This window comes from Neoarius graeffei, chromosome 25 (assembly GCF_027579695.1).
Source record: "Neoarius graeffei isolate fNeoGra1 chromosome 25, fNeoGra1.pri, whole genome shotgun sequence".
Lineage (NCBI taxonomy): Eukaryota > Metazoa > Chordata > Actinopteri > Siluriformes > Ariidae > Neoarius > Neoarius graeffei.
In genome coordinates, this window is record NC_083593.1 from 51,875,132 (window position 1) to 51,901,681 (window position 26,550).

The 26,550-nt window shown below is 43.4% G+C and overlaps 1 protein-coding gene across 1 annotated transcript in view; it reads left to right on the top strand.

Annotated features, from left to right (window-relative positions):
- The window catches only part of slc2a11l (solute carrier family 2 member 11, like), a 57,272-nt gene extending 37,244 nt beyond the window's left edge, over positions 1–20,028 (top strand). The window contains exons 4-12 of the mRNA XM_060909502.1: positions 7,733–7,857; positions 9,517–9,646; positions 9,971–10,119; positions 10,279–10,469; positions 10,656–10,766; positions 13,383–13,484; positions 13,571–13,646; positions 13,820–13,947; positions 19,709–20,028. Of these exons, the coding sequence (XP_060765485.1) occupies positions 7,733–7,857; positions 9,517–9,646; positions 9,971–10,119; positions 10,279–10,469; positions 10,656–10,766; positions 13,383–13,484; positions 13,571–13,646; positions 13,820–13,947; positions 19,709–19,927 (1,231 nt within the window). The 3' untranslated portion in view covers positions 19,928–20,028. The remainder of the gene's footprint in view (positions 1–7,732; positions 7,858–9,516; positions 9,647–9,970; positions 10,120–10,278; positions 10,470–10,655; positions 10,767–13,382; positions 13,485–13,570; positions 13,647–13,819; positions 13,948–19,708) is intronic.
- Positions 20,029–26,550: the final 6,522 nt, after the last annotated feature.

Consider the following 26,550-nt stretch of genomic DNA (forward strand, 5'->3'; position numbering starts at 1 on the left):
TCCAAGTTCAGGGCGGTTATGGCTTTTGGAAAGAAGCTGTTTTTGAATTGGTTTGTCTTTGTCCTGATGCACCTGTAGCGCCTCCCTGAGGGCAACAGGTCGAATAGATCAAAGCTAGGGTGGGAGCTGTCCTTGATAATGTTTTTAGCTCTGCTAAGGCAGCGGGAGGTGTAAATGTCCATCAGGGAGGGGAGAGGGCAGCTAATGATCTTCTGTGCTGCCTTAACTACCCTCTGGAGCCTCTCCCTGTCTACAGCAGTGCAGCTGCCGTACCATACTGTAATGCAGTACGTCAGCAGGCTCTCGATGGATGAGCGGTAGGTCAGCAGCAGGTTGGAGTTTAGGTTGTACTTCCTGAGGACTCTCAGGAAGTGTAGCCGCTGCTGAGCCTTCTTAATAATTGCTGTGATGTTTACTGACCAGGAAATGTCGGCGGAGATGAGGACGCCGAGAAACCGGAAGGTGTGGAACCCTCTCCACATACACGTTGTTGATGTAGAGGGGGGCTAGGTCGGTGCTGTGCTTCCTGAAGTCAACAATGAGCTCTTTGGTTTTCTTGGTGTTCAGAGCGAGGTTATTTTCTGAACACCAGGCTGCCAACTTCAGGACCTCCTCTCTGTAGGCTGCCTCGTCTCCCTTTGAGATGAGTCCGACCACTGCGGTGTCGTCAGCAAACTTGACGACAAGGTTGTTGTTGTGGGTCGAACTACAGTCATGGGTGTAGAGGCACTACAGGAGGGGGCTCAGCACACAGTCCTGTGGAGAGCCGGTGCTCAACGTTGCGGGTGGAGGAGAAGTGGGGGCCAAGTCTCACAGTCTGGGGCCGGTTAGTAAGAAAGTCCTTTAACCAGACACATGTGAGGGGGGGAGGCCGAGAGTGTCCAGTTTCCTAATAAGGATGTCCGGGATTATTGTATTAAAAGCTGAACTGTAATCCACAAAGAGTATGCGGACGTAGCTCTGCTGCTGCTCCAAAGGGCCAACCTGCACAATTCATAGTTAAAATATGATGAGTGTGCACTAGACCTGATCATTCTGGAACACCACAATTAAAATACATTGTACATAACAATGGCATGTTAATATGGTTAAAAATATCATGACCTGCTCTGGCTAATGGTTAAATATATCACACAATGGAACACCATTTCAGACGTTTTATGTTTTTTTTTTGTACTCTTTTTGTCAATACTTGCTGAGTGATAGTTGATGTTTTATCTGTATTGTTTTTATTTGTATTCTTCATGTCAACACTTGCTGAGTGATTTTATCTGTGCCATTAAGTAGGGACTGCAGATGTAAATTAGCCTAAGGCTAACTCTGGTGCAATGCATCAAATGGCAACATTTTTTTAATTGCACATGGTCCCTTTCAAATGAAATGAAATGAAATGAAAAATAATAGTTGTGTAACCATGTACAACCCCGATTCCAAAAAAGTTGGGACAAAGTACAAATTGTAAATAAAAATGGAATGCAATAATTTACAAATCTCAAAAGCTGATATTGTATTCACAATAGAACATATACAACATATCAAATGTCGAAAGTGAGACATTTTGAAATTTCACGCCAAATATTGGCTCATTTGAAATTTCATGACAGCAACACATCTCAAAAAAGTTGGGACAGGGGCAATAAGAGGCTGGAAAAGTTAAAGGTACAAAAAAGGAACAGCTGGAGGACCAAATTGCAACTCATTAGGTCAGTTGGCAATAGGTCATTAACATGACTGGGTATAAAAAGAGCATCTTGGAGTGGCAGCGGCTCTCAGAAGTAAAGATGGGAAGAGGATCACCAATCCCCCTAATTCTGCGCCGACAAATAGTGGAGCAATATCAGAAAGGAGTTCGACAGTGTAAAATTGCAAAGAGTTTGAACATATCATCATCTACAGTGCATAATATCATCAAAAGATTCAGAGAATCTGGAAGAATCTCTGTGCATAAGGGTCAAGGCCGGAAAACCATACTGGGGGCCCGTGATCTTCAGGCCCTTAGACGGCACTGCATCACATACAGGCATGCTTCTGTATTGGAAATCACAAAATGGGCTTAGGAATATTTCCAGAGAACATTATCTGTGAACACAATTCACCGTGCCATCCGCCATTGCCAGCTAAAACTCTATAGTTCAAAGAAGAAGCCGTATCTAAACATGATCCAGAAGCGCAGACGTCTTCTCTGGGCCAAGGCTCATTTAAAATGGACTGTGGCAAAGTGGAAAACTGTTCTGTGGTCAGACGAATCAAAATTTGAAGTTCTTTATGGAAATCAGGGACACCGTGTCATTCGGACTAAAGAGGAGAAGGACGACCCAAGTTGTTATCAGCGCTCAGTTCAGAAGCCTGCATCTCTGATGGTATGGGGTTGCATTAGTGCGTGTGGCATGGGCAGCTTACACATCTGGAAAGACACCATCAATGCTGAAAGGTATATCCAGGTTCTAGAGCAACATATGCTCCCATCCAGATGACATCTCTTTCAGGGAAGACCTTGCATTTTCCAACATGACAATGCCAAACCACATACTGCATCAATTACAGCATCATGGCTGCGTAGAAGAAGGGTCCGGGTACTGAACTGGCCAGCCTGCAGTCCAGATCTTTCACCCATAGAAAACATTTGGCGCATCATAAAACAGAAGATACAACAACAAAGCCCTAAGACGGTTGAGCAACTAGAATCCTACATTAGACAAGAATGGGTTAACATTCCTATCCCTAAACTTGAACAACTTGTCTCCTCAGTCCCCAGACGTTTACAGACTGTTGTAAAGAGAAAAGGGGATGTCTCACAGTGGTAAACATGGCCTTGTCCCAACTTTTTTGAGATGTGTTGTTGTCATGAAATTTAAAATCACCTAATTTTTCTCTTTAAATGATACATTTTCTCAGTTTAAACATTTGATATGTCATCTATGTTCTATTCTGAATTAAATATGGAATTTTGAAACTTCCACATCATTGCATTCCGTTTTTATTTACAATTTGTACTTTGTCCCAACTTTTTTGGAATCGGGGTTGTAATGTACAATGTATTTTAATTGTGGTGTTCCAGAACGATCAGGTCTAGTGCACACTCATTATATTTTAACTATGAATTGTGCAGGTTCGGCCCTTCGGTGTTCAAACAGTGCAATTACATTGGATGCATAATTAATAGAAGGCAGGTACTGTCTTTCCTATGATGCAACAACATGTATCATTACACCTGCAGTTTATGCTTGTCCCAGGGCTTTGACTACTGATCAGCCCACAGGTGAGAAAAGAAACGGTGTTACTGAGTGTGAGATTATTTCGATGTGCAGTTTGTGCGCTGCTAAACTGTCGACTATAACTACAAATAAAGAAGCTGACATCAGACACCAACCACATTCCTGCCTGAACTGCATTCAGGATAACTTTCATTTTTAGCTGAACTGCTCATTTAAATGTCAGGGGAATTGAAGAATTATGATGGTGGCAGGGGTTTATGATTAAAATACCACTCCTGGGTTTTAATCAGAGGTACCAGCGTATCAGAATGAATCATGAGCATTACAACCATCAATTTTTTTTTCCTCAAACGGATAATGCATGTGGAAGATATAGTAGCAGAATAAATCTGGAAGCTCAGAGCGTGTGTGTGGTGAGGGAGGGTCACAGCCACATTGATAAGTTACAGACGTAGGGTGTGAAAGAGGAAGACTGAGTAATAATTAAGCTGACATGTTAATCTGTGAATCTCTCTGATGCTTGAAAGTGGCTTAGTTGTAGATTTTAGCTGCACCAAATTTTCTCAAAGTTTGAGAGAAAGATTCACATCAGGAGAAACACCATGACATCTAATTGCAGTTATACGTACTCTATGGACGTACTATGGAACTTTTAAACTCTAAAATTCCTGTCAGTTTTCCTAAACTGCATTTTTCACAACTGCATTGGAGAAAATCCTTGAATGGCACCTACATGCACATGCTCTGGAGGGTACTTAACATCAGCTAAAGAGACCATATCACCAATTCGGAGCTGTACGGTGACACCTCCGTATTTTGGACAAGATTGGCTACAGGAGGCTTTGCCTTGTTGGTCATTGCTATCACCACCCTGACCTTCCTGCAAGTCAGCTGGTGCTGTGGCGCCCAACCCATGGTCATCTGAGGAAGGGCCGCCCTCCAGCCACCTTTCTAGACACACTAATGAGGGACACTGGGGTTCAGAATCTCTCTGAACTAACATCGTGCATCAGCAATTGTGATGACTAGGCCACCACGCGTATAGCTCGGCTGAGGCCGCATTGATGATGATGATGATGATCAGAAAGTTTCTCCAATCACATAACGTCTACCATCACATACTTCCTTTGAGGTACGTGACGCTAGCTGACCGCATCTTTTTGAACTGCTGTTTGGGCATCCTTAGGGAGTGGTATTGTAACACACTCTGAGGAAAGCGCTATCCGCCGACATGAGCTCATAGATGCGCATGATTGGCTAGCATCGCTGTAACTGACAGAAGAGAGAGAGAAAAGGTCACTCCTCCCTCCCTGAGACCACAGGCTCTCTTAGGCTCCCGGCTACAGATGGCTGTGGCATCATTTGGATTCGAACTCACGATCTGTGGGTGAAAGAAGATCCAGGCTTTTGTCAACAGATGCCTACGTAGGATGCTAAGGATATGGAGGCCAGAAAAGATAACCAGTGAAGTGTTGCTGACAAGAACAAAAGAAACACCCATGGTAACCCAAATACAGCGAAGAAAACGGGGGGTGGATTGGCCATACCCTACGGAAACCTAGGAATAACATCACAAGACAGGCATTACAGTGGAACCCCCGGGGGAAAGAAAGAGAGGTCGCCCCTGGAATACCTGGAGACGAAACACAACAACAGAGATCCAGACAGCTGGCTACACCTGGAAGCAGTTGGAGAAAGAAGCACAGAACAAGACAGAGTGGAGGAAGGTTGTCAATGGTCTATGTTCCTCTTTGTAACCGCAGGCTTAAGAAGAAGAAGAAAGATCTCTGGGTGCCTCTTTTTTAAGCCAGTGGTCCCTAATAACTAGAGCTGTGCAATATATCGTATTTTTATCGCGATATCGATATTGGTGTCAAACGATATCAAAATTCATAATATCGATATGAAACGATTTTTTGTCATTTGTCGAAAGGGACGTGCACAATATTTCTACAATGGCAATAAAACAACAATAACATTGACGTGACAGTAAGGTAAAACGAACCCTTCTGTCCCCTAAGGCACACCGTAGCCTTGCATACGTCATCCATTCTACTCCCGCGATATCTCCGCAACAGTAAAAAATCAATTCTTCTGTTTTCATACGTGTCGGGTGATTTGATATATTGATTTCTTAATATGTTGTTTGATTTGCTTGCTAATAGTTATAATAATACAATTAACATATTTACGTCATATTTTTGGATGTGGGACTGGGTAATGTAAAAATGGCATCTACGGAAGAAAACAAGCACAACAATATTAGCACATATCCAGCTTGCTAGCTGTGTTAGATGTGTTAAACCGTGTGGATTTAAGTGGAATAATTGCGCGTCGTCCTGTGGTCAAGGCAGCGTTTTAAGGTAAGGCAATTTGGTTATTAATGTTGCCCGCCGCGGCATGTTTACTTCGGTTCATTTGATTTTGACTTGTGCATCTGCAGCTCGCATCATGCTTTGAAGTAGGTTCTGCTAAGGACGGGTTTATTGCGCGATGTAGACGGACTCAGATGTAATTACATTGTTTTTAAAATTCCGTGCGCTTAAAACGGTGTCCCCCTGCTAATCATGTAGCCCTAATCATGTGTTGCTTTTACTTTTCTTAATGGCGAGTGAAATATCTCTGCAAATGGTATTTCAATGCTGACATGCCAAAAAGATAGCGGAGTCCACATTTGGAAGATGAAGGAAGAGAAGCCTGATGCTTGAAAATAGATCGCTTAATCCACAACGCATATCTGTATTTGAGACATAACCTGCAACTAGTGGGGATGTTTTGGAATGACTGTGCGTGGGGTGTTTTTGGCCACAGAACACTAACCCACAGTAGTAGGAGGACTACTGGGTTCGTGGATTTTGTCTGTTGACTGAGCGAAGCATGGTGTTTGCCTTGTGCCATTTCACGTAGCATCTAGCCGCAGTGCCACCTACACTTTCAGGGAATGTTTACATGCCGCTGAGCTATTTTCATGCATGTTAATTCTTAAGGACTTGTCTCTATATTGTGCGTGTTCACACACGGACTGGCCATCGGGAGTAGCGGGAGTTTTCCCGGTGGTTCAGCGTGGGCCGGCGGAGAAAAAAACAAAACAGTTGCGCGCTGGCCTTTAATATGATAAGCAATGTTAACAGTTTCTTTAACAAACTGTTAACATTGCTTATTACAGTTGCGCGCTGGCCAGCGCGCAACTTTTTTTTTTTCTCCGCCGGCCCACAAACTCCCGCTACTCCCAATGGCCAGTCCGTGTGTGTGCGTGTTTTAATGTTGGTGTCTTAACAACACACAAGCTTACGTTGTAGTGTGTGTGAGAGAGAGATTTTATCCTTGGCTGGCTATGAGCCAGTGTGGACGTTACGCAGTAATCACTGGTAATAGCAGCGCTGGCTCCATCCTCTGTGATCGGAAATGTTGAGTGAGGAGAACGTGAGCCTTGTGCAGGCGATAGGACCTATGCAAAGTACGCGCTTGCACAGTAAATAGTTTAAGTAAAAGGCGTTTCAGGGTACAACGGGAAGGGTTGACAGGTAGCCTATGAGGCCTGTACTATAAAAATGTGGCCCGGTGCCTCAGGTGTTGATGATCAGGGCTTTAAAAAAAGGTGTATAAATATCGTTTTAAAAATCGCGATATCGATATTTACTGAAAAAATCGCGATATTGATTTTTTCCAATATCGAGCAGCCCTACTAATAACAGTCCTACTGTTAACAGTTTCCCTTCTTAACTCATATGACTATGCTGCCGGACCTCCGACTAGGGAAAATCCAAAGAAAATGCCCCTCAACTCGGAATTCCTACTTGGAAATTTGGAGAAGCGCTCCTCAACCCCAAGTCAAATCAACATGGCTGCTCTGAACATCAACAGCAAATATAGTAGCACTTCTTTCCTTTTCAGTGTCGAGGCATTATTTTATTGAGGTATTTCTTTAATAAATAAGATTATAAGATCTTAAGAGAAGGACAAAAAAGCCAAAGTGTGATTGATTTACCGCTGATCTACACTCAGTGGCCAGTTTCTCAGGATTACTTATAATATACGTGTATAATTACTGAATACATTTTGTTTCTAATATATGGGTAGGGCGGCACGGTGGTGTAGTGGTTAGCGCTGTCGCCTCACAGCAAGAAGGTCCTGGGTTCGAGCCCCGGGGCCGGCGAGGGCCTTTCTGTGTGGAGTTTGCATGTTCTCCCCGTGTCCGCGTGGGTTTCCTCCGGGTGCTCCGGTTTCCCCCACAGTCCAAAGACATGCAGGTTAGGTTAACTGGTGACTCTAAATTGACCGTAGGTGTGAATGTGAGTGTGAATGGTTGTCTGTGTCTATGTGTCAGCCCTGTGATGACCTGGCGACTTGTCCAGGGTGTACCCCGCCTTTCGCCCGTAGTCAGCTGGGATAGGCTCCAGCTTGCCTGCGACCCTGTAGAAGGATAAAGCGGCTAGAGATAATGAGATGAGATGAGATATATGGGTATTTTTTACGTTGTTTCTAATCAGCTTCTCATCCTGTTGTTCTGTAATCAGGAAGACGTCCCTCATGCTGAACAACGTGGTGGTTATCTGTGGAGCCGTGCTGATGGTGCTGAGCAAAACGGCACACTCGTTCGAGATGATCCTGGTGGGACGTCTCCTCTATGGCATCAGCTCAGGTTCGTTGCTGCAACACAATTCCAATAACCTAATCCAGTAATATTATATTGTGATATTTAAGGTGTGAAATCTCGTCACTCCCACTATGTTCAAGCAGCGTTAGGCTTCTGAGACTTAGCCAGCTATCTGTGAATGTGAAATATAGTTACAAAATTCAGATTTGTCTAGTTTAGATACAATATCATGAGGTATGAGGATGCGTTAGTGCACATGACATGGGTAGCTTGTACATCTGGGAAGGCATAATTAATGCTGAATAATATATACAGGTTTCAGAGCAATATGCTGCCATCCAGACCAAATCTTTTTCAGGGAAGGCCTTCCTTCTTTCAGCAAGACAACGCCAAACCGCTTTCTGCACATATTAAAACTGCATGGCTCTGTAGTAAAAGAGTCCAGGTGCTAAACTGGCCTGCCTGCAGTCCAGACCTGTCTCCCATTTAAAACATTTGGCGCATTATGAAGTGCAAAATACGACACAGGAGACCCCAAACTGTTGAGCAACTGAAATCGTATATCAGGCAAGAATGGGACAACATTTCTCTGTCAACTTACTACAGCAGTCGGTCTCCTCAGTTCCCAAACGTTTACAGAGTGTTGTTAAAAGTAGAGATGATGAGACACAGTGCCCCTGTTCCAACTTTTTTTGAAACGTGTTGCTGATATCAAATTCAAAATGAGCATATATTTTTCAAAAAACAATAAAATTTCTCAGTTTCAACATTTGGGCGGCACGGTGGTGTAGTGGTTAGCGCTGTCACCTCACAGCAAGAAGGTCCGGGTTTGAGCCCCGTGGCCGGCGAGGGCCTTTCTGTGCGGAGTTTGCATGTTCTCCCCGTGTCCACGTGGGTTTCCTCCGGGTGCTCCGGTTTCCCCCACAGTCCAAAGACATGCAGGTTAGGTTAACTGGTGACTCTAAATTGACCGTAGGTGTGAATGTGAGTGTGAATGGTTGTCTGTGTCTATGTGTCAGCCCTGTGATGACCTGGCGACTTGTCCAGGGTGTACCCCGCCTTTCGCCCGTAGTCAGCTGGGATAGGCTCCAGCTTGCCTGCGACCCTGTAGAACAGGATAAAGCGGCTAGAGATAATGAGAATGAGGGATGAGTTTCAACATTTGATCTGTTGTCTTTATACTGTTTTCAATGAAATATCGGGTGTCCATGATTTGCAAATTATCGCATTCTGTTTTTATTTACAGTTTACACAGCGTCCCAACTTTTTTTGGAATTGGGGTTGTATATACATGTACATGCAGTGTTCATGAAAATTGAGAAATGATTGTATCGTATAAGATTTGATAGCTTATTTCAACTACAAATAAGCATTTGATGAGAATTTTGTACTAACAATTCTGCGCAAAGCCACAAAGAAGACTATTCAATTAAAAGTAATGGCACCCTATACAAAGATGACGCATGAGTTTGCGTCTATGTAGCTGATGTGCTGCAGCGACTGGAAAATTTAATACGTACCAGACTTAAGATGCACTATTTCACCATTTAGTCGCCATTTTTATTGTTTTCATCTCTCTTTCATCACTTTGCCTTTTATGGAGTTTTATGAGCGGAGCTGAACTGTTAATCAGCTCTGTTGTGAGTGTGCTTGATGCATGCATGAGTGCAAAAAAATTTCCGTTCAGTTACGTCTATGTTGCAGGTGTTGTTGTAACGATCCACCCCATGTACGTGCTGGACTGCGCCCCCAAAAATTTAAGAGGGATGGTCGGTTCTTCTGTGGCCATGTTTACCTCGCTGGGGAAGTTTTTTGGCCAGCTGCTCAGCATCAGGTGAGTCATGTGATGTCACTGATGCGATTTTGACATCATCTACTGGAGTAAGCATGATCTATTTATGCATAGTGATCTGAGGATAAATAACAACAATGAAAAATGGGTTGAAAAGCTTTCATTTCACAGCCAAACATTAATGATGTAGTGCAGCTAAAGCTAACCATAACATGTGACTAGTCTTAGTTTAGTTTCTTATGCATCATTAGGTATTCTTAACATCAAAGAATTGTAATGTGGCAAAATCATGTCAGCATTAAGGTTCATGTGAATGATGTATTGCTCACCTCATGTCTGTGTGTGTGTGTGTGTGTGTGTGTGTAGTGAGATATTGGGAACAGAAGATCTGTGGCCGTTCTTGCTGGCCTTTTGTGCCTTGACTTCTATTCTACAGCTTGTCCTTCTGTACTTCCTGCCTGAGTCTCCATGCTACCTGCTCTTACAACGGGAAGACAAACCTGCCTGCGAGAAGGGTGACTCTCTCTCTCTCTCTCTCTCTCTCTCACACACACACACACACACACAGAGTTTCATTACGATAGTTTGGTGAAGCAATTCCGAGCTTGTTCAAAACTGACCTCTGTGTGTGTGTGTGTGTGTGTGTGTGTGTGTGTGTGTGTGTGTGTGTGTAGCTCTGCAGCAGCTGCGAGGTTCTCATGCTGACTTCACATCAGAGGTGGAGGAGATGCTGAGAGAGTCTGTGGCCATACGGGGTGTGAAGAACCACAGTGTGCTGGAGCTCCTGCTTGCCCGCTCCATCCGCTGGCAGCTACTCACCATCATCATCAACTTCATTACACTGCAGCTGTGTGGCATCAACGCTGTGAGTCTCTCTCATACACACACACACACACACACACACACACACACACACACACACACACACACACAGCCATGATGACAGTGTTACTGGTTGGCTATAAAAAATGTAATCTAAGTAAATAATACATTTCTCAAATAACAGATGAGCTTATTCAAATCAATCCTAAGCTGGTGTTTCTTTCTCCAGGTTTATCTGTATGCGACTGATGTGTTCCGCATAGCAGGAATCCCAGAACACAACTTGTGCTATGTGATTTTGGGAACAGGATTGTGTGACTTCTCCACTGTACTCATCTGTGTAAACATTCAAGCTCATACACACTCATACAGTACTTGTAGTTCAGGTGCAAGTCATAAAATTATTAGTGAGTAAAAGCTGCAAGGCTTTCCCAGTTCCCTGTTTTCCCAGTCCTGTGTTTTCCCAGTCCCATGTTTCCCAGGCTTCCCAGTCCCATGTTTCCCAGGCTTCCCAGTCCCATGTTTCCCAGGCTTCCCAGTCCCATGTTTCCCACTCCCATGTTTCCCACTCCCATGTTTTCCAGTCCCAGGTTTCCCAGTCCCATGTTTCCAAGGTTTCCCACTCCCATGTTTTCCAGTCCCATGTTTCCCACTCCCATGTTTTCCAGTCCCAGGTTTCCCAGTCCCATGTTTCCCAGTTCCCTGTTTCCTAGGTTACCCATGTTTCCCAGTCGCATATTTCCCAGGTTTTCCAGTCCCATGTTTCCCAGTCCCAGGTTTTCCAGTCCCACGTTTCCCATGTTTCCCAGTCCCATGTTTCCCAAGTTTCCCAGTCCCAGGTTTCCCAGTTCCCTGTTTCCTAGGTTTCCCATGTTTCCCAGTCCCATATTTCCCAGGTTTCCCGGTCCCAGGTTTCCCAGTCCCATGTTTCCCAGGTTTCCCAGTCCCATGTTTCCCAGTTCCCTGTTTCCTAGATTTCCCAGGTTTCCCAGTCCCATGTTTCCCAAGTTTCCCAGTCCCATTTTTCCCAGGTTTCCCAGTCCCATGTTTCCCAAGTTTCCCAGTCCCATGTTTCTCAGATTTCCCATTCCCAGGTCTCCCAGTCCCATGTTTCCCACTCCCATGTTTCCCACTCCCAGGTTTCCCAGTCCCATGTTTCCAAGGTTTCCCACTCCCATGTTTCCCAGTCCCATGTTTCCCACTCCCATGTTTTCCAGTCCCAGGTTTCCCAGTCCCATGTTTCCCAGTTCCCTGTTTCCTAGGTTACCCATGTTTCCCAGTCACATATTTCCCAGGTTTTCCAGTCCCATGTTTCCCAGTCCCAGGTTTTCCAGTCCCATGTTTCCCATGTTTCCCAGTCCCATGTTTCCCAGTCCCATGTTTCCCAAGTTTCCCAGTCCCAGGTTTCCCAGTTCCCTGTTTCCTAGGTTTCCCATGTTTCCCAGTCCCATATTTCCCAGGTTTCCCGGTCCCAGGTTTCCCAGTCCCATGTTTCCCAGTCCCATGTTTCCCAGTTCCCTGTTTCCTAGATTTCCCAGGTTTCCCAGTCCCATGTTTTCCAAGTTTCCCAGTCCCATGTTTCCCAGGTTTCCCAGTCCCATGTTTCCCAAGTTTCCCAGTCCCATGTTTCCCAGGTTTCCCAGTCCCATGTTTCTCAGATTTCCCATTCCCAGGTCTCCCAGTCCCATGTTTCCCAGTCCTGTGCTTCCCATTCCCAGGTCTCCCAGTCCCATGTTTCCCACTCCCATGTTTCCCACTCCCAGGTTTCCCAGTCCCATGTTTCCAAGGTTTCCCACTCCCATGTTTCCCAGTCCCATGTTTCCCACTCCCATGTTTTCCAGTCCCAGGTTTCCCAGTCCCATGTTTCCCAGTTCCCTGTTTCCTAGGTTACCCATGTTTCCCAGTCACATATTTCCCAGGTTTTCCAGTCCCATGTTTCCCAGTCCCAGGTTTTCCAGTCCCATGTTTCCCATGTTTCCCAGTCCCATGTTTCCCAGTCCCATGTTTCCCAAGTTTCCCAGTCCCAGGTTTCCCAGTTCCCTGTTTCCTAGGTTTCCCATGTTTCCCAGTCCCATATTTCCCAGGTTTCCCGGTCCCAGGTTTCCCAGTCCCATGTTTCCCAGTCCCATGTTTCCCAGTTCCCTGTTTCCTAGATTTCCCAGGTTTCCCAGTCCCATGTTTTCCAAGTTTCCCAGTCCCATGTTTCCCAGGTTTCCCAGTCCCATGTTTCCCAAGTTTCCCAGTCCCATGTTTCCCAGGTTTCCCAGTCCCATGTTTCTCAGATTTCCCATTCCCAGGTCTCCCAGTCCCATGTTTCCCAGTCCTGTGCTTCCCAGTCCCAGGTTTCCCAGTCCCATGTTTCCTAGGTTTCCCGTGTTTCCCAGTCCCATGTTTCCCAGGTTTCCCAGTCCCATGTTTCCCAGTCCCATGTTTCCCAGGTTTCCCAGTCCCATGTTTTGGTTGTCCAGAAACCTCCTTGACTAAGCTAAAACCTGGTAGCTAATGTAATGTAAGTAAAGTCACCAAAAATTCAGCAATATGAGTTGTGATGTTTTCTAATTGCATCACATATAAAACATTATTTGATGTATTTATTGTGTCATGATAGAGTTTTTACATACCTGTGTATTCCATGTATGCTGATTAATTAATTAAAAAAACATTCCTCGATTGATGTGTGTAGTGCAGCAGGTGATAGGATTCAGAAAGAGTCCTGTAGCTTGTGTTTTAGTTACAGCATCGAGTTGTGTTTCATCATGATGAAGTGTGTTAAGCTTCCAATAGACAGAAAAAGAGAGCCACAAAGGAGTAGGGCTTCTTTTCTTTCTCTGGTTGTTGAACGTTGTTATTTATACGCTGGATAACAAATACACATAAAAATACGGAGGTTTGACTGTAACTGAGTGAGCTTGGCGAGGATAAATGAATTTCATTCATAATGTGTGTTTTGTTTTAGAGTCTGGTGATTGAGCACACAGGGAAGAAGGTACTGATAGTTTGGGGTTATGTGTGCATGTCTGTTGCAATGCTCCTCCTGACGCTCACGCTGTACCTACAGGTCTGTTACACCTATCTCACCTCACCTCACTTCTCCTCTCCTCTCATTGTAAATGAAAGGATCACACTGTGACTCTGATGTTGAAGGTGCATGTGTCATGGATGTCATACTGCAGCATGGTGCTCATCTTCATCTGCATCATCTCCTTCTGCAGCGGACCAAGTACGGACTAAGTGCATTTACACGATCGTTAGTGTGCAATGCATTTGGAATTGTGACCCTCAGTGTCCAGTCTAGTACATCATATCGATATTAATAGTGCACTACGTGTCATTTAGTCTCTCAGAATCTTGTGTGTTTATCGCTTCACCTTTCTCCATCTCTGTGTGAAACAGGTTGTGTAGCAATCCCTCTGCCTGGTGAGCTCTTCACCCACTCCTTCCAGTCAGCAGCTTTCACTGTGGCCTCCACTCTCAACTGGATAGGGCTCTTCTTCGTGGGAATGGTCTTTCCTTTATTAGCAGTGAGTTTAGAAACTCTTACACTGACCAAACTTGCAGAATTACTATGTGACACTATATACACACACTCACTGGATATGAGCAATCACGTGCTCTGATTGGCTACTTTACTACTAGGCTATCAGCTCATATACCGTGAGTAGAGAAAAACAAAATGGCAGAGCATGTTGCTGAACCAACCGGGGACGAAATAAAAACTCTACTTGAAAACAACCCCCCCCCCAAAAAAAAGGCGACAAAATAAGGAATAAAAATGTTTGATGGGAAGAACGTATCTTTTTAATTTTTCAAGAATTATTATTGCATTTTTCACAAATTACTCCTGTCATTTCACCAGTTTGTTTGCATTCTAAGCAGAAGTGATTTTGTTGGACATTTTGTATAAAGCTTTTATTATCGAATTTGCAAAAAAATAAAAACGCTCTGTTTCTCAAAATCCAGTGAATGTGGATAGAATAAAACAGTTATTCCACTCAATCTTGTCAAACATGGATAATAGACAACTCGGTGCTACGCGCCTCGTCGGTAGGGTTGCCAACTCCCTGAACCCCAAAAGAGGGACACTTTCAACCCAAATGCAGGACTTTTTTTTCCCAGGCCTATCCGCACTGCCCCACGACGGAAATCATAACGTTTCCTTATCCAGACCACAATCCTACTAATTTCAGTATAATTTTGGTAAATTAATACTGCACGAGCAAAACTATATTGTGTTTAAAGGGCTGATGACACGAACATGACTCTATGCAATTTCTTAAATAAACTATACAACATGGCAAACATGTTAGATTTCTGTTATAATTACGTGAAAAGAAGCTGTTGTTACGCGAATATCCAACTTTTAATTGCACAGCGCAAGAAAACTGGGTCCGTGGCTCGCGGCCATGCTGTGACGTCAGCGGAAGAACACGCTGCGGTTCACTGGCTGTTCTACTCAATGGAAATGGCGCATGAAAACGCCGGTGAACTCTCTAGTGCTAGCTCTTCCTCTGAACAAAAGAACAACCAAATACTGGTACTTTAAGCAGTGATCATGATGGCATGATTTTATCTGATTTTAAATAAATGAGATTGATAATAATGTGAATGTTCACAACTAGTACATACAAACTCTGCAGCTTCTTTTTTTTGACGTTTATTTTTTATTAAGGCATGTATATTTTTGCATTACAGTAAGAAATTCTCATCTTATTGCCTAAGGTTACGTACATTTTGATTTTGGCAATTAAAGAAGATGTAAAAAAGAAAACACACAAAGAAAAAAAGATAAGGAACAATATGAACATGGGGAGTTTACACTTAGCATTCCATTACACAATATGGGTTGGTAGCAGAAAAAAAAAAACAGAGGATAAGAGAGAATAAACCTTCTGCTAACAGAGATCCGCTCTTATATGTTGAATATAAGCAGTCCACTTGTTCCAAATTCTGGAAAATGTTTCTGTCTGAAATCTTAATGAGTATGTCATTTTTTCCATCACATATGTGTCATGAATCACATCTAGCCAATCAGATATTTTAGGGGGATTCTGATTCAGCAGCTGCGTCATACTCCGCAAAAACATCAGCAAGAACCTACAATATAAATGGAAATGCAATACACTAAGCTCAAATGACTTTTGGAAAGTATAATTTCTAAATTTTTTCTACATATTCTTGAAGTCGGTCATCGGGGTACTTGCTACCGTTCCCTAACAACGCATGGCAAAGGGTAAAGTGTAGTGTTGCTACGAGTACTTGCTAAAGCCTCCGGTGGAAGATCCTCGATGTGCTGATAAGACATACAGTTCTATATAACACACAAGTGTCACGATAATCACAAAACAGATGCAAATTGTTAAAATACCTAATTTTTAAGCAATCATGCGTTGATCTCTTCCGAATAGAATCTATGATAGCCTACCCTCTTTACCCTTTGCCTCTCGTTGCTAGGCGGCAGTTACATGAAAGCCGCAAGCTTTCACAAGCAAATACATGACTGATATCACGCCGACTTTATGATTACATTTATGATTATCATGAATGTGTACTCTATGATGTGTACTCTATGAGCGCTCTGGAGCGAGTCACTTCCAAGATGGCCGCGCAGACCGCATGGTTACTGTTTTTAGCATCATGTTGGAGCACTCTATAGCTCGACGTACCTTTATCTTATGTCGTTTCTCAACACATGTTCTGACAGGAGGACTGTCTTTGGAGGAGTCGCCTTGTCCCAGGCGACTGCTGGATCCGGCATAGCTACTAGTAGACCCCCTCCGGAATACTGTAGGCACTGCTGATGGTAGTAACACACGTTTGTGCTGAACTGAACACCCAAGAGATTCTTTTAAGCTGGGAAGGGTGTCAAAACAATCCAAATCGAAGTGTTCAGAGCACAGGATGGATGTTGGTGAGGGCTCCCACTTGTCACGAGTGCGCCTGACTTGCTTCACCCACTTCGCATGCAGCTCGGGATCTCTGGGAAACTTGAATAAACTTACCCCATCCTTGCGGGTTTTGGAGCAAAAGCCGGCAACACAACGCGAAGGCATAATAACTATATATATATATGTATAATAATGTATAATAATAATAATACTAATAATGATAAACTGAACACCTGTCGCATCAACAACAAACTGGTAAGTGAGGAGGAAGATTCTTTCGCTGACGTCATATAGCTCCTCCTCCTCATTCGTCTCCTGGGTGCTGCAGCCCTGTCAAATTTGCCTAAATAGCCGCGTTTTTTATCATAACTTGTAAAATAGGCGCCTTCGTGAATTAATATATGGATCATCGGGAATTACTTTTTATGTTATAAAACATCGCCAAAGATGTCAAAAACGTGTCATCAGACCTTTAAGTAATAGTCAAAACAATAATTAGGCCTACAAGTGTCTCTCAAATTTCTCAAACTCTGAAAAGCTTTACACACATACTGGAAACATTTTCCTATTTCCCTTGTTCGAGGCATCGCTAGCAAGTGAAAAATAAATTGGCTCACCATCATCTGGAGAAAGGTCAGACACTATTTTCCCCACAGTGCTTGGTCCCAAGACATTCATGGTTATCATCTCCGCTTTGGTTCTTCCCAATTGCATCTTCTTAGCAACACTTGAGTCTTGAAATAAGGTCCCATTTAATTTCACTGTACAGTCCGCGCTGTTATAGCTATGGCCGTGCTTGATGGTGTGATACACATAGGCTACCTCGCTTGCAGAAATTTTGTCGATTTCAGAAGTAGATGCGGTGAAGAATGTACTGATGTTGCTAGCTCCTTTCGATAGCACAGCCCTTTTGTGCGAGTCTGTGTCTTCATGGCGGGATAAGTCGTGCTCGCCACCATGGCCAATAGATATCTCTCGGCGGCATAATGTACAAAATGCTCTCTTAGCGTCTGTGGTGGCTTTAACCCACGACCTTTTTGCTTCCCATTCCTTGTTGTAGCTGCAAAGACTCTTTTTCTTAGCAGGTTCATCCATTTTCACTGACTTGTTCACGAGCAGAGAACCACTGACTGAACTGAACTCAACAACCGTCTCCCACAGCAACGTTTGCATGAGTTTTGGCGCCTTATCACAGTAGCCTATCAAAGATCCCTGTTCAGAATGTGTTATCAATCACCAGTCTGGTACTATTGGACAAAATATTTCATCCATATTTCATCAAAAACTGCGACTGTGATTGGAATACGGGACGGGAGCTGTTCCTTGCGGGACAAATTAAATTCACCTAAAATTCGGGACGTCCCGGGCAAATCGGGACGGTTGGCAACCCTACTCGTCGGGTATCAGCTCATGTACGACTCGATTTTGTGGAATAACAAATATTAACTCGTTTATATGATAGCAAACAGGAAGAGATAAGTTTGTGCTCATAAAATCATTAACCTCAGTGGAAAAGAGTACGGATCTCTGAGAGATGAAGTTACAGGGAGGGGTGTGTGTGTGTAAATCAGGGTTCTTCAAAAAATCTGAAGTAGCTAGCTTAAAAAAAAGTAGTAGGGGGCTCTGGAAGGGTGATCTAGGGGACAAAATATGAAAATATTAATTATGATTTATATCTACAAACCGGGCGGCACGGTGGTGTAGTGGTTAGCGCTGTCGCCTCACAGCAAGAAGTTGCGGGTTCGAGTTTGCATGTGCGGAGTTTGCATGTTCTCCCCGTGTCCGCGTGGGTTTCCTCCGGGTGCTCCGGTTTCCCCCACAGTCCAAAGACATGCAGGTTAGGTTAACTGGTGACTCTAAATTGAGCGTAGGTGTGAATGTGAGTGTGAATGGTTGTCTGTGTCTATGTGTCAGCCCTGTGATGACCTGGCGACTTGTCCAGGGTGTACCCCGCCTTTCGCCCGTAGTCAGCTGGGATAGGCTCCAGCTTGCCTGCGACCCTGTAGAACAGGATAAAGCGGCTACAGATAATGAGATGAGATGAGATGTACAAACCTGCAGAAAACATGGACTTTATATTTATTTGGCTCACAGAAGGCTTTAGTTTCTTTTTGATGGGGTTTTGTGAAAACCAAGTGAAATCATCTGCGACAACCACCAACTGCGTTTTTACCATCGTCTGCTACGGTATGGTCACATGGTCCGGCTCAGCCAATCAGAGCATGAGACTCAATCAACAAATATGACATAACTTCCAGTCACGCTAGACCTGAATCGAAGACAATTTTGTGGTGAAATAATTGGATTTGCAGCAAATTATGGGCAGTGAAAATGATATAAATTGCTTGAGCATTGAAAGGCAAGTTTTAATTTATTTTCCTTTTTTTTTTTATTTCAGAAACCCCAAAATAAATTAACCTAACCAAATTCTTGTTTTGTTTTTTTTTTCCTGTGAACGATATCTGTTGTACAATCATTCTTCCACAGAAAAAGAACAGGGGTGGGTTTTCCAAAAGCCTCTTAATGCTAAGAGCATCTTAACTAGGAGAGAGAGTGTTTGTTGTGCTGCTTGCGCTACCATTTAACGATGATCTTTGTGCTGCAATGCTTTTGGGAAACTCAGGCCAGTTCAAAGAAATCAGTGAAAGCCCAATGACATTCATGTCCATGATGAGTGTATGAAACTTCATTTTACGTAACATCCATCTATCCATCCATTATCAAAGTAGCCGTCGTTTATCTGTCAGGGTCATGGGGAAGCTGGAGCCATTCCCAGCTGACTTCAGGCAAGAGGCGGGGTTCACCCTGGCCAAATTATCACAAGGCTAACACAGAGACGAACAACCATTCACACTTTAGAGTAGTCAGTTGACCTGTGGGAGGAAACTGAAATGCAGTGCAGGCATGAGGAGAGCATGCAAACTCTACACAGTCGGCTGTGAGGTTTGAAGCCAGAACCTTCTTGCTGTGAGGCGACAGTGCTTACCACTGCACCACTGCACTGCCCCCATACACAGTAATCAGCGTGAAATTATTTGATTTGCATGTTATATGCTCAGCTTTGTACTAATTTCCTTGGTAGATTATAAACCAAGCTATCTGTATGAGCTACGTTACTGTACATACACTCACCAGAGGCACCAGTCTCTGCTTCTTCATAGATCATAGACGGACTCACTAAGATCATTTTAGCATCAGTTCCAGAGCCCGTGACGTTTAACTTTATTAGTAGAAATGACAGGGAATTGGTTTCTGCTTCCCGGACGCTGCAAGGAATACAAATCATCTGTGATTAGAACAGAATCGGGCAGTATTTTGATCAGACACTTTAAAAAGTGATTATTTTCATAGTCTTTGTTCCACGTTTCAATTTTTCCCCAATCTCCCCCCTCCACAGGAGCAGTTAGACTATTTCTGCTTCCTCATCTTCTTCGTGTTCTGCTTTTCCACCGCTCTGTTCATGTGGTACAACGTACCCGAGACGAAGAACAAATCCATAACGGAGATCACCGCCGAGTTCGACAGGATGCACAGCAAAGCAAAACACTCGGAGACCAAACTCAAAGCTCAGCAACCTGAAGAACCCACAGAGATTGAACAGTCCACCAAACTCTGATTTCTCAACTGATTTACTCTAAGTGTAGTATGTGGGCATCACATTTCTGTTTCTGTTTCATCAATCAGTTCTGCTCTGGCGAAAGAAAAGCTGGAAAAAATAAAGCCAAGTTCTAGAAATGTGTTTTCTAGAATGACATTGCGACTCAACAGCACAAGCAAATGTAGATTTTTTTTTTCTTGAAGTAGTTTGTATTTTAGGAGATATTTCTTTGAGTTACAGCTCCAGTTGAAAATTTTTACAGCTCAAGAATTTATCTCAGGGGGACTTAGGACGGTTTGTATTCCCATAAATGAATTTCAACCAGTCAGGTTTTAGATTCGATCAGAAGTTAAATGTTGCCCCTTAGAGTAATCAATTTCCTTTGGAGCCACGAAGCTGGACATTGCAGTAAGCAGAGGTGGACAAAGTACCCAACTTCATTACTTAAGTTAAAGTACAGATCCCACTGGTTAAATGTTACTCCGATACAAGTGAAAGTTGTCCAGTCAAATTTCTACGTAAGTTAAAGTACTTGTACTTGCTTTTAAAAATACTTAAGTGTTAAAAGTACATTTTCTGTCAGTGCATCGTTGTACAGTAGACCCCGAAGCCGTTTGTTTTCAGGATAATGGCTGGCTGATGAAATTATTGGCTGGCTAGCTGACTCAGCCAAAACCTTAATGGCTGCTGCAGCCACCAAAATGTTTATGGCTACAAATGGCTGATACTGGACGTCACTGTGTGGCATATATCCGGGCGAACGGATCAAACAAATGGGGGGAATAAATAGCAAATTACCACAGGTCCCCTGGTCTCTTACTTCATTGTAAATATAAATCTAGCAAGATTGTAGTTCAATGCTAATAATAAGCTAATCTGGATTGTTCGAGGAAGGCATCTAGCTATCTACTCTCACTAGCAATGACCAGTGAAGGACTGGCAGCTATCTTACTATGATGAAAGTAGAGTGGTGGAGTACTTTTTTTTTATCAATCTCGAAGTATGTGAAACAAACAAACAAACAAACAAACAAAAATACCTTTACACTTTCCCTCAGCAGCGGCAAAGAATGCAGCCATCTCGTCGATATCGGAGTCGATTGATGCTCTGGGTGGGTTCCCGGGTTCCCCAGTGTATCGTGGTAACGGTGTGAGGGGCGGGAAGCCAGACAGGTAGTCACAACGGCAAGCTTGTGGTGGCTCTCTGTGCTGTGATATCAGTTCTAAATCTCTACAGTGTATGCCTATACGTCTCTATTGTGTTACTACTAGTGTGTACAGTTGATCATGTTTGTGTCACTTTTCTTGTAGCTCATGATGTGGATAAACCCATTATTTGATGTACACAGTTCTTAGTGGCTCAGCCAAATTTTATTAGATAGCGGCTCAAATTGGCTTACAAAATTATTGGCTGGCGGCGGCTCAAATTCTAAATGGCGGTTTTAGCAGCGCCTGGCGGCGGCTTCGGGGTCTATTGTACAGTATTATTGCCACAACGCTTACAAAACCTCATGCTGTTACCAAAGACAGAAATGTGAATTCACAAAATTAACACATGCTGTGGAATCATGGTGGTTTAACGCTAAGCTAGCTAGTCAGTGAAGCTCCACCTGACATGCTAGCAAACTCTTTTCAAACTCGAAATCATATTGAGTAGCTAACGCTACTAGAAAAGAAAGATTTCTACATTCTGTTTATTTGGCAAGATTATGCTAAAACATTTCTGAAAGGATTTCAGATAAGTTAACATTATTCATGTTAGCATAACTGTTTTTACACGCTAACTAACAGTGTCCAAGTTAACTAGCTATGTGTTAACGTTAGCCGTGGACAAGGCGACGGCAACTTGGTGGGCAAATCCATAGAAAGTCATTTGACTAACCAGACTGCATAGCTATTGCAACGTTATCGCTAGCTCTAAAAGCACAGACAGCTTCATTGCAAGCTTTCTCTTGGAATAAAACGTTTATATACCTCACTATGCTTCCGCAGGTTGGACGGTGAGTTTTTGTAGGCCGTGATGTGGTTCATTTTCGGCAAACATTTAAAACAAAACGACTCTTTATTCGTTTCAGAAAGCTGAAACATGGGTCATCATGTTATCGGTTTTTTTTTCTTGTGGTTTACAAATATAAAATTGTTTAAATTTGTTGTTAAAAATGTGGGCATGTCCCTGCATGAAGATTTAATGGTTCTGCCTGCAGAGTTGAATTCTGTGCAAAAATGTTCCATTTCAAAAGCTGTTGGAGTTTCGAGATGTTTCGCTGCTACACACACTGTGCATCCAGTGTGTAAATGTTTTGCCGAGATAAAAAGCGTCCCGCGTTTTTTGATTCCGGAGGTCGCCGAAGCAAGTAAGCAACAATATCACGTGACCACCGTGGGGCGTGTTTGACCTACTTTCAACCAAAACAAGTCGGCATGGGCAAACATGGCGGACTCAGCTCTCCCTTATGGAATCAATTTTGTGCCAAAATGTTCATACAATACTTTTGAAATATCAAACAAAAACGACAAATCAAAATACAAAAAAAAAAGTCAATTTTTTTAGACTGGCAAACAAATTATTCGTGTAATCGTGCAAAATATCAGCCTGCATAATGTGTACTACTGCAACACATACAACACATTTGTCCCATACTTACACTTTGTTGAATTAATTCAATATCATAGTCGCCACTGAAGTCCACTCGATCCTTGTGTACCGTCAATGGATCGGTCAGTCGTCAAACAGTCCGCCAGAATCCGAGTAGGAAATGGCCGTAACAGCCTCCGGGGGAATCGCTGAGCATTGCTGTCAGTCAAACACAAGTTAGCCAATGGGAATGCATTCCTGGACAGCCCACCCACACGGGAAGTTTGTGCCAAAACTGCAAGCAAAAAGTCAGGGAGCGCAAACGAGAAAGCTGGAATCGCAACCAAAATAAATTACGTCAAACAAAACTGAGAAAGACACGGAACAAAAATAAAAGGTTTCTGAAGAGTAATAGACTGATATTTTGCACGATTACACGAATAATTTGTTTGCCAGTCTAAAAAAATTGACTTTTTTTTTTTGTATTTTGATTTGTCGTTTTTGTTTGATATTTCAAAAGTATTGTATGAACATTTTGGCACAAAATTGATTCCATACTCCCTCCAGTGGAAAACAAAAGGAAAATATGAAAGCGAATCAGCTAGAAAGTGCATCAGAAAAGTGATGGAAACCAAAAGGCAAGGATTTTCGTGAAGGGACAGCTCGACCACTGGAATCGACTGAAGTATGAAACAGACGCGAAACCTGACGAAGAATTTGCAGTGCTTGTTTTGGATTGATGAGTCGGAGTATGGAGTTATACACCTAATGTTTTGATCTTACAGAAAAAGAAATAACACAAAAGCAGTAATGGAGAAAAGATAGATTCGTCTTTTGTTTCACGAATCCATTCGCGAATGTCAACCACAAATTACATCCCTGCGACTCGAAACTCTCCGAGGTCGATGGAGAAAATGGAGAAAAGTGACCCTCAGGACATCAAAATGATCACGTCTCGTCCACATGATATTGTTCTTGTGGGACATAGGAAAATGCCATGCACAATTTAAAAAGAAAAAGATCCGATAACTTTGCAGTCTCATCTCATCTCATTATCTCTAGCCGCTTTATCCTGTTCTACAGGGTCGCAGGCGAGTTGGAGCCTATCCCAGCTGACTACGGGTGAAAGGCGGGGTACACCCTGGACAAGTCGCCACGTCATCACAGGGCTGACACATATGGCCCTTTTCCACTACCCTTTTTCAGCTCGCTTCAGCTCACTTCAGCCCGACACGGCTCGCGTTTCGACTACCAAAAACCAGCACGACTCAGCTCGCTTCAGCCCTGCTTAGCCCCTAAAACTCGCACGGTTTTGGAGTGGGGCTGAAGCGAGCCAAAGCGAGCCGAGTGAGGCTGGGGGCGTGAGCAGACACTCGCCTGTGCACTGATTGGTGAGGAGGAGTGTCCTCACATGCCCACACACGCCCCGCGAGCGCGCTGGGATCTGTAAACACCGTAAACCCGGAAGGAGAATAATTACGAATTACGAGAATTTCTGAAGCCTTATGCGCCTCGCCTCATCTATATGCTCTTGCCAGTATCTGTCCGCGTTGTCGGTGACAACAAGCCACAGCACCAAGACCAGCAACACTAACGACTCCATGTCCTCCATGTTTATTGTTTACTATTCGGGTCGTGAGACTACCGCTTAAAAGCTCACTGATGTCACTGTTTGCGCTGCTTAACGACATCACCTGACGTCCACCCACTTTCGCTAACTCCACCCAATGTGTCCACCCACTTCCAGCCAGCACGGTTCAGCGCGGTTGTAGTCGAAATGCAACTCCAACAGCCCCGCTCAGCCCGACTCAGCACGGCACGGCTCAGCCCAACTCAGCCGCGTTTGTAGTGGAAAAGCGGCAATAGACACAGACAACCATTCACACTCGCATTCACACCTACGGTCAATTTAGAGTCACCAGTTAACCTAACCTGCATGTCTTTGGACTGTGGGGAAAACCGGAGCACCCGAAGGAAACCCATGTGGACACGGGGAGAACATGCAAACTCCGCACAGAAAGGCCCTCGCCGGCCACGGGGCTCGAACCCAGACCTTCTTGCTGTGAGGCGACAGCGCTAACCACTACACCACCATGCCGCCAACTTTGCAGTCAACACCTTTAATCTCATTTCATTCCTTCTTGATAATGGAGCGGTTTTGTCGAGTCAGGTTTTGGGTAAACTGACATTCTTCTACCACTGTACCAGCATTGTGTGTTCATATGTTACAGTTCATATGGGACAAGTTTTGATAATAAATAACAAATTTTATTATTATTTATAGAAGCAGGAAAACCTGGATGAAACCCATATTGACAAGGGGAGAACATGTGAAACTCCAGACAGTGTAATATACTCTAGTCTTAGAAAAGAAAATATTCATGTATACAGATTGCACTTTGGTAGTTCATGATAAGACCACTAGGTGGCAGTGAAACAAAAATGACTGGTATTTTTGTTTTATTCCCTACTTATATACTGTTGTATATTGGAGTCGTATTTGAATCATAAACCACAGCTATCCAAATCCAGTACTGATCAGAAGTTTGGTGATTCAAGACCCAGCACCACCAAACTGCTACTGTTGGGCCCTTTGAGCAAGGCCCTTAACCCTCCCTCTCTGCTTTAGGGGTGCCGTATCATAGCTGACCTTGCACTCTGACTCTATAAAGAAGAGTTTTACTGTGCTGTAGTGTATATGTGATAAATAAAGACTCCGTCTTCTACCCCGTCTGCTAACACATCTGGACCTGGACGCGTTGGGTCCATAATGAACATGATATTGGTGTGAATGTCACTGCTGGGTTGAGAATAGTATGTTCTTGCTGTGCTTTCCAGATAACACAATCTACACGTACAAAACGTGCACTCTGCCCAAATTGCACTCTCGCACCCACGCCCACACTGATAGTACACATCCACTACAGCAAGTAACTTCAGCTCGACAGTGACACGACACTGGTAATTATTCCAAAATGAAAAAGGAGGTGTGATTAGTGTATGACCAGTTTGTTATTAGACCACAGTGTTGCTGAAGTCTTGAATCTGATTGGTCAGAAAGTGATTCATTTGTAATAACCGCAGCTCAGACCGTAGTGTTAGCTGTAATTCAAATCACAGGTTTGTTTACAGTGGTGCTTGAAAGTTTGTGAACCCTTTAGAATTTTCTATATTTCTGCATAAATATGACCTAAAACATCATCAGATTTTCACACAAGTCCTGAAAGTAGACAAAGAGAACCCAGTTAAACAAATAAGATAAAAATATTATACTCTGTCATTTATTTATTGAGGAAAATGATCCAATATTACATATCTGCGAGTGGCAAAAGTATGTGAACCTCTAGGATTAGCAGTTAATTTGAAGGTGAAATTAGAGTCAGGTGTTTTCAATCAATGGGATGACAATCAGGTGTGAGTGGGCACCCTGTTTTATTTAAAGAACAGGGATCTATCAAAGTCTGATCTTCACAACACATGTTTGTGGAAGTGTATCATGGCACGAACAAAGGAGATTTCTGAGGACCTCAGAAAAAGCGTTGTTGATGCTCATCAGGCTGGAAAAGGTTACAAAACCATCTCGAAAGAGTTTGGACTCCACCAATCCACAGTCAGACAGATTGTGTACAAATGGAGGAAATTCAAGACCATTGTTACCCTCCCCAGGAGTGGTTGACCAACAAAGATCACTCCAAGAGCAAGGCATGTAATAGTCGGTGAGGTCACAAAGGACCCCAGGGTAACTTCTAAGCAACTGAAGGCCTCTCTCACATTAATTAATGTTAATGTACATGAGTCCACCATCAGGAGAACACTGAACAACAATGGTGTGCATGGCAGGGTTGCAAGGAGAAGGCCACTGCTCTCCACAAAGAACATTGCTGCTCGTCTGCAGTTTGCTAAAGATCACGTGGACAAGCCAGAAGGCTATTGGAAAAATGTTTTGTGGACGGATGACACCAAAATAGAACTTTTTGGTTTAAATGAGAAGCGTTATGTTTGGAGAAAGGAAAAACACTGCATTCCAGCATAAGAACCTTATCCCATCTGTGAAACATGGTGGTGGT